Below are 8,586 nucleotides of genomic sequence, written 5' to 3'. Positions count from 1 at the left end.
GGGGGAGACGACACTCTCCCGGCCGGGCGGCGCCCCCTGCCGTACCACCAGCTGGGTGTCGGAGCGGCCCATGTAGAGCCCTGCCAGCACCCGGTTCCGCCGGTCCACCCCCAGCGCAGTGATGATCGCCTGCAGCCAGCGGAAGGGGCAGAGAATGGGTGTGAAGCCTCCATGGCATGAGCACCAACAAGCCCCCCACCATCAGCAGGGCGAGGAAGCGACCCTGGACACGCACCTTGTTGGACTGGGCGGTTCCAAAGTTATCATCCTCCGAGGCGGTTTCTGTGGTCATCTTTCCCGTGACTCCCGAGATGTGGAACAGGAGATCCCCAAGGAGCTGAACGGAGCTGAACCTGAGGGGGAGGGGGAGGCAGGGTCAGAACAGCAGTGCACAGCAGAGGAGCCATCTGGTGCACTAGGTGGCCCTGCGCAGGGGAAGCCGGGAAAGAATGGCATCCCATGTCTTTGTGACGGTTACCACAGAGTGGAAAAAGAGTGAATGGGACCAGCAGATGGCATAATGGTTATGTCGCTGAACTCCCTAGTAGTCAACTGTGGTTGAAGTCCTGCAATCGGTAGCTTAAAACTCATGCTGGGCACCTGTGCGTGCGTGCCCAAGATCCCAAGAGGAGACAAGGAGACGGGATTTTGGCATGGCCATCCCCCCCCCGGGGAAGGCAGGGTCAGAACAGGAGTGCACAGTGGAGGAGCTATTCTGGTACACTAGGTGGCCCTGTGCAGGGGAAGCCCATCTCCACATAGTGAGACCCTGTGTAAAACACCCCCCCACAAATAAGAGCCAGAGAGAGCATGAAGGGGAAGCGCTGATGCGAAGATAGGAGACCTGATCGTGAGAGGTGTAGCTATTGAGGGGGAAGACGGGGAACCTGGGAAAGATAAACCTTATTTCTCCTTAAAGTAATTTAAGTTTAACACTTTCTTTTTTTTTTTTTTTTTTGAGAGATTTTCACTGTAGGGCGCGTGCGCTCGCCAGACAGACAGAGAGAGACATAGAGACAGAAAGCGAGAAATCACCCCCCAGGGGGGATGGTCACGCCGCAATCCCTTCTCCTCCATTCTCCTCTCGGGATCTTGGGCACGCACGCACACGCACCCGGCGTGAGTTTTAAGCCACCGGGTCCGGGACACGAACCGCGGTCGACTACGTGGGAGTCCAGCGACATAGCCATTACGCTAACTGCTGGTTCCCAAGTTTAACACTTTCAATGACCAGAAAAACAATAGTCTTATTCAAATTGAGAATTGCAGACATAGAGAAAAATATCAAGAGAATGTGGACAATTGCCTAAACACCCACCACAGCACTGCGGTGACACCCTGTCCAAGTCATGGGAAATGGGCCCAGGCTACGTGGCTGGGCCATGGCCCACACAGTTGCCTCAACAACAGGCTGGGGAGCTTCCTGTGTCAGCGAGTGTCATCCTGTAGCATTCTCTGCAGTGGCTGAACGCAAGTCCCCTGCAGGGACATGCTGTGGTGTGTACAAACCAAATTCCAATTACTTGAACGCTAAGCAACACTGCAACAAACCATCCTTACGTACCACAGTTTTAAGCACTTGGCTAAATATGCCCTTGGGATGCTTTCCCAGACCTGGGATTTCCAGATCTAAAAAGCACTCGGGTTTAAAATCTTAACACAAACTGAAAGACGAAACTTATTTTTTTATTTTTTGGAGACAGATTTTTGCTATAGGGAGCATGTGCCTGCCAAAAAGACAGACAGAGAGCGAGAAATCACCCCCCAGGGGGAATGGCCATGCCGCAATCCCTTCTCCTCTGTTCTCCTCTTGTGATCCTGGGCACACACACACGCCCGGCGTGAGATTTAAACCACCAGGTCCAGAATTCGAACCACGGTTGACTATGTGGGAGTCCAGCGACATAACCATTACACCACCCGCTGGTCCCGAAGACAGAACTTTTGAAAAGAGAATCAAAATAAAGATGTTATTATAAGAAACCGAAGGGGCTACAAAATGATTCAAAGCAAGGACCTGGGCCAGCTGTGGTGGTGCAGGGGCAGTGCCAGGCCTGACCCACGTGGGAGGCCTGGGTTCCAATCCTGGACCAAGCTAAGCAGGCCAGGCATGGTAGTGCTTGCTTACTCCTCTCTCAGAAATCTCTCTCTCTCTCTTTTAAAAACAAAGAAAACCGAGACTAACAGATTCCATAACAATTGCTTCGCTAGACTCCCATAATCTACCGCGGTTTGAGTCCTGGACCCGGGGACTTAAAACTCACGCCAGGTGCATGTGCATGTGTGCCCAAAATCCATAGAGAAGAATGGAAGAGAAGGGACTGTGGTGTGGCCATCCTCCCTGGGTGGTGATTTCTCACTCTCTGTCTCGGGCAAGTGCACTCACCCTATATCAAAAATCTCTCTTAAAAAAAAAGAAAGAAAGAAAGAAAGAAAGAAAAAGAAAAGAAAAGAAAAACAAAAAAAACCCTGCAAGGGTTTCTCAGAGTCGAGCCAGTTCTTAGGGACAATCTACCCTTCATTTCTCAGAGTTCCCCAAACACGAAGCTCGAGCCCCCTGGGCCTCCCCATGAGCTCTCACCGTATCCTCCAGAGGTCGTCAAAGAGGCCTTGCTCCAGCTGGGGCAACAGCAGCGCAATGGCCGTCTCTGCGTACATGGAGATGACCCGCTGGCCGGCTCGCAGGGCAGTGTCACGTACAAACTCGTTTTCATCTGCAAGAGCCTGGGCACATAGGGTAGTTGGCCAGGGTTGCCTCCCCCTAGGCCCCGGACCCAATAGAGAGCAGGGCTTCCTGTATAGCAGGCTGAGGGCTTCTGCTCCTGCCCGTCAGCAGGGCACCCTCGCTCTCCAGAAGAGCACCTGCACCCTGCCCGCTTCATCACTCTAGTCCCAGGAGGTCACTGACACCTACTTTGAGGATGCAGGGGATGATGGGCCCCACGTAGGGAGTGAACTTGTCCCCAAAGGTGATGGGCAGGTAGTTGAACATCATGATGTAGCCGTCTCGGACGTGGGGAGCAATGTCCACTTTGCTGGCGGTAGCCACGATTTCCGGCATCAGCTTCTCTAACTTCTCCACCCCTAAGCCGGCCATGACCTCAGCCAACCCTGCAACGAAAGGCCAGAATGCATACGCAGGCTCCGCAAGCCCCTAGGGGCATTCCCGACACAGCCCCGGGTCCTACTCCAGCCTCACCTTGTGCGGCGCCTGAGCGATCTACCGAGCTCTGCTCATAGGTCAGTGTCTCCATGAGCCATGGCAGCAAGTCCTCAAAGCACGACTCCCCCATGCCCTTCACCATGGCCCCAAGGGCCTTCGCGGACACCGTCCGCACCTGTCGGGTGGTGAGGAGACCCAGCTCAAACAAGGCGGTCACGCAGAGGCAAGGAGGGGCCCTGGAGTCCCTTCCCTTCAGCTGACAGACATAAGAGCAGCTTTGGGAATTCTCAGGAGTCTGTTCCCTGGGACTGGGCTGTAGAGCAAGCGTCCCACTCTCCCTTCAGACTCACCTCAGGCACAGGGTCCAAAAGAGAGGCTTTCAGGCCCGGCGTCACGCTGGGCAGGTATGGCGCCAAGTCCTGTGACAACACGAGGGGTGACTTAGGCGGACACGAGTCCTGCTTCCTCCAGAATCTGCAGATCCCACTGTGGCCCCTGACCTTGCCTTTCTGCTCACAGGGAGCATTCCAAGGGTCTCACACATGGAAACCAAGCCGCTCACAGGAACAGGTGGGAAAAGGAACCATCAGAAAACACGCCATCTGGTTCCTTGAAGGCGCCATGCAGTTGCTTGGGGAAACCTACACGGGTCCCCAGGCCCATCCTCGACAGGTCACACAGAGCTACCGGGGACAGTTCACGGCTCTCACTCCTCCCAGCCTACTCCTGGGACCAAGACCTGCCCAGACTCTGGAAGCCTTAAGAAATTATTTCTGGTACTTTCCTTTCCATATTTCATTATCATCTTCCCTTTCTTCACCTCAAAATATTCATGTCTCTTACGTAGCATTCAGCTTTAGGGGAGTAACTTTTATGTACAGAAAATGCCTTATGTTCACTGTTAGCACTGCTTAAAATAACAAAAACACCTGGGACATTATGACCAATGACAGATTATATAAACTATGGTATATGAATCTGTTGGGATATTATGTAACTACTGGGAATCACTTCATGAATAGCTTGTTATAACTTGGAAATAAATTTCTGTTCAGAAATGTAGTTTAGTGTAACAGTAATTGTTTTAGTGCTGGGGGACTACTGATAAAATTTTCTGTTTTCTAATTTTTTATAAAAGAATTATTTATGTAATTCTTTTTTTTTTTTGGAGAGGTTTTCACTACAGGGTGCATGTGCTCGCCAGACAGACAGAGAGACAGAAAGCGAGAAATCACCCCCCAGGGGGGATGGTCACACCACAATCCCTTCTCCTTCATTCTCCTCTCGGGATCTTGGGCACACGTGCACATGAGCCCGGTGTGAGTTTTAAGCCACCGGGTCCGGGATGCGAACCATGGTCGACTACGTGGGAGTCCAGCGACATAGCCATTATGCTAACTGATGGTTCCCTGTAATTCTTTTATTATTATTATTATTATTTTTTTTTTGGCGAGGTTTTTGCTATAGGGCACATGCACTCACCAGAAAGACAGAGACAGAAAGCGAGAAATGACCCCCCAGGGGGATGGCCACGCCACAATCCCTTCTCCTCCATTCTCCTCTTGGGATCTTGGGCACGCACGCACACGCGTCTGCTGTGAATTTTAAGCCACCGGGTCCAGGATTTGAACCGTGGTCAACTACATGGGAGTCCAGCGTCATAGCCATTACGCTAACTGCTGGTCCCAACTCATTTATTTTTAATTTGCTATAGGGCACATGTGCTCACCAGAGACACACAGAAAGAGAAAGAGAGAGAAAGTGAGAAAGCAAGCTGTCAGGTCCAAGGCTCAATCCATGGTGAGCCGAGTGGGAGTCCAGTGCCTTAACCACCACACCATCTGCTGGCCCCAGCTTTTCTAATTCTGTAATTGCCGTAGGTCACAGAGAGAAAACCCCCTAATGAGGGTAGTCACACCACATCCCTTCTTATCCACTGCTCCACCCCATCAGGAATTGGGGCACACACGCACACATCTGTCATGCTTTTCAAGCCACGGGGGCTGAGATTCAAACTCTAGCTGGCCATGTGGGATCTGGCTTCCTTAACCACTAACCACGAGGCCACAAGGCCAACCTTGCTTTTCTGACTCCTTCATTTCTCAAAATTCTTAAGCTGTAACTTTTCCACTTTGCTTTCTTTCGCCAATAGCCTTGGTAAACAAAGGAGAGCAGCCGTGGCAGGCAGTGAGGTCACACGTGTAGCTCCCGGGACCAAAACACCAAGCAGATCTACACTAGGCTGCATGCCTCTAAGAGGCTTGCAGGAGCGGATGCTGTGACAAAAGAGCACAGCGAGCACTCAAAGTGCCAGACATTCACCAACATCCCTGCAAGGCTCGCGTTTTCCCTGCCTCGATCTGTAAAAGGCCTGTTGGAAGGAGCCTCAGCTGAGGACAAAGCTAATGAGGACGCGAACTGCTGTGCTCTGCGAGATAACCGAATTTCCACCTCCCACCCAAGATGGCCGGTCACTCCTCACAAACATTATCAGAAACACCCACATCTCCCCACATCTGCTGTGGGCAGCGACTCTGAGCCCAAACCAGCCCCTACTGCTCCGTCCCACCTGCCATGGTGAGGCTGTACCTTCTGGTCCGTCAGGGAGTACATGTTGCCGATAATCTGGGCCGCCATCTTCCGCGTGTCTGTGGACCGGTCCTGGAAGGCCCTCTGGACGATGGGCATGATGAGAGCCAAGGACGGGGCATCAATGAAGTGGACGAACTTGGTGTCCAGCAGGGTCTGCAAGCACTTCTGGGTCTTCCTGGAGGGGTCTGTGAGGGCATCCAGCAGGACCGGGGCGATGGCTGCATGTCCGGATAGGAGAGAGGCTGCCTTACACATGGCTCTGGGGCGGCCAAGCCAGGGGCCCCCAGAATGAGAGTGGGTCAGAGAGAAGGGCTCCCGGGGAAGCCAGCCTATCTACAATGGCTAATCCTTGCCCCACCAGCAGGAGACAAGGGTGGCTTTGAGAGGCGACAGCTGTCACCCCGTGCACTGCTGAGCTGTGACTTGGCCAGGCACTGCGGCCGGCTTCACATGCCCTAAGCTAAAGCCACAGGGCTGAACCTCTACAGGGTGTATTCTTAGGCACCATAAACCTTACCCTGGAACCAGCAACCCAAAAGTATTTCATGAAAAACCTGTTTTTGAAACACCAGGCCCCAGGGCTGGCGATGAAATGAAGACACAGTGCTTAGAGCCCTCGGGCCTGAAAACCTCAGCCCGAACAGTCCAGTTGCAGGGACCCCGGGGGGAACACCTTGCTTACCGTTCTCACAGCCCAGGGAGTTTATCCACTCTCCAGACCCAGCGGGCCAATAGTAAAAACACTAATAACCTGACTGAAGTTCCAAAAACACTGAGCACTGGGTGGAGCTGATATGGCCTGGACTGGCTTGAATTCTGTGGACCTCATGGCTCAGCCCAGTGCACAGGGATCTCTCAGAGTCAAGCGGTTTCTGATCCAGTGACTCCACTTCCCTCTTTGTGTGGCCAATGATGTCTGCTCCAGACCAGTGAGAACAGGCTGTTTCCACACTACTTCAACAGACTGTTCCGGGGAAGGGCTTCCCCGCATTCAGAGGTTATTTTGATGTGAACCTGTCTGTCCTCAGACAGCGAGGACTTTAGCTGGGTGGCACGTGCCCTGCAGCTCTAGGCAGCGGTGAGCCAGGGGGGTGCCCTGGTGGGAGAGGCGTACCCAGGATCTCCGGGTTCCTGATGACCGAGCCGATCTGCCTGAGCGCCTGCTGCCCGGCCTTCTGCACCTTGACATGGGAGTCGGTGAGCACCTCTGTGAGCTTGGGCACGATGCTGGGCAGGCAGGACGACAGCTGTTTGGGAGCACAGTACGCCATGGCCCCGAGCAGCTCCACGGACCCTGCAGACAACAGGCACAGCCATATCCGGTCACCGAGTGTGGCAGGCAGTCACCTGGGCTGGCTGCAAGGGGGCGCCAAGAGCCCCGGGAGCCTGAGGAGTTTGGGGAGACAGGCAGGCCAGGAGGGGGAGACCTGGCTTCCACCCAGCCCAGACCCAAGGCCCTTTCTCTTGGTTTCTCTGGCACTGGTTTCCTCATCCACCCATGAGGAAGGCGACTTCGGGGGAAGCCTGTGGACAGGGGTCGGGGGGGCAAGTGGGAGGGCCCAAATCTACCCCCTTCACCCCCACCAGAGCCACTCTGCTTGCATCGGTTAGCATACTAGGTTTCCAGAACACAAAGACCTTTCCTGGGGGGAAAAGCTTTAGAGTCACAGAAGGCTTTCCTGATTCAGGGCTGCAGCTCTTGTCAGAGACCCTTCCTGGCATGAAAGCACACAAGCCACAGGAGGGCTGGGCTGCCAAGCACTGATCTCTGGGCTGGGCCGCCCCCACAGGCCGAGCTAGCATAGCAGACCTGCTGAGGCCAGTGCCACAGCAGGAGGCGGAGAAGAGGGCAGAGGGGCAGCCTTACCCGCTTTGGTCCGCCAGGACTCCTCCTCCAGGGCCGCCAGCAGGGAGGGGAGCACCAGCTTCACCCCATGAGCACTCAGGTTGCTCATCACGGCCTTGGCACAATCATCTGCAGCCTCGAGGGAGGAGAAAAGGTGTTCAGGGGCCTCCTGCCCGGGCCAGGACCAGGGCCAGGGCCAGGGCCTAGGGCTCGCCCCGGAGTTCTAGTGACCAGCGCTTACTGGGGTCTGTCGTGTCAGACCCGACTGTGACAGGGCCGCAGACCGCTGAGTGCACAACTCATAAAACTCTTGCCCTGTACTGGGAGCTGGACAGAGGTCCACAGCCATCCGGGGTCCAAAGTGGGCAGGTGGACCGGTGGGCAGACAGATGCTAGTGGTGGGGGCTTGACTCCATCTCACAGTCTCCCCTGGCTGACCCTCCACCCAGCGGCCAACCCATGGGCAGCCGCCCCTGTGCAGCCTCGGGACTTACCTCGCGCACATACTGGTTCCCATCCCCAAAGCACAGCAGCAGGTGGGGCAGCACGTGGACCACGTAGGGCTCGAAGAGCTTCCCCAGCGTGGTGCAGAGCATCTCAAAGGCGAACAGGGCTCCTGGGGGGGAGGGGGACAGCTGGGGACAGGACATCCTCCGGGGCAGCCACAGGGAACAGAAAGGGTGGCAACCTCCCGTCCTCCTTCTCATCTCTGGAAACACTCGAGGTAGCGGTGGGACTAAAGCGTCTGCCCCTCTGTCTCAACTCAAGAAACCCCAGGACAGGGGCATGGCAGAGCAGAGAGGAGAGAGCGAGAGAGCCATCCACCACGTCTTTGCACTGACAGCGAGAAGGCAAAGTCTCCGGGCTGAGTTAGGAATGAGAAAGCCTGGGACCAGCAGTTGGTGTAATGGCTATGTCGCCGGACTCCCACATAGTCAACCGCGGTTCGAGTCCCAGACCCAGTGGCTTAAATTCACGCTGGGTG

The 8,586-nt window shown here is 54.8% G+C and overlaps 1 protein-coding gene across 1 annotated transcript in view; it reads right to left on the bottom strand.

The window, feature by feature from the left end:
• Positions 1-8,586, bottom strand: part of GCN1 (GCN1 activator of EIF2AK4) — an 82,964-nt gene that overhangs the window by 24,616 nt on the left and 49,762 nt on the right. The window contains exons 35-44 of the mRNA XM_014588973.2: positions 8,096-8,217; positions 7,623-7,737; positions 6,870-7,049; positions 5,753-5,973; positions 3,514-3,582; positions 3,200-3,338; positions 2,915-3,111; positions 2,582-2,724; positions 236-353; positions 49-129 (exon numbers count right to left, since the gene is read on the bottom strand). Coding sequence (XP_014444459.1) covers positions 49-129; positions 236-353; positions 2,582-2,724; positions 2,915-3,111; positions 3,200-3,338; positions 3,514-3,582; positions 5,753-5,973; positions 6,870-7,049; positions 7,623-7,737; positions 8,096-8,217 — 1,385 coding nt within the window. The remainder of the gene's footprint in view (positions 1-48; positions 130-235; positions 354-2,581; positions 2,725-2,914; positions 3,112-3,199; positions 3,339-3,513; positions 3,583-5,752; positions 5,974-6,869; positions 7,050-7,622; positions 7,738-8,095; positions 8,218-8,586) is intronic.

This window comes from Tupaia chinensis, unplaced genomic scaffold, assembly GCF_000334495.1.
Source record: "Tupaia chinensis unplaced genomic scaffold, TupChi_1.0 Scaffold000320_1, whole genome shotgun sequence".
Lineage (NCBI taxonomy): Eukaryota > Metazoa > Chordata > Mammalia > Scandentia > Tupaiidae > Tupaia > Tupaia belangeri.
The sequence above is the reverse complement of the archived record's forward strand: the minus strand, read 5'-3'. Positions and strand labels throughout refer to the sequence as shown.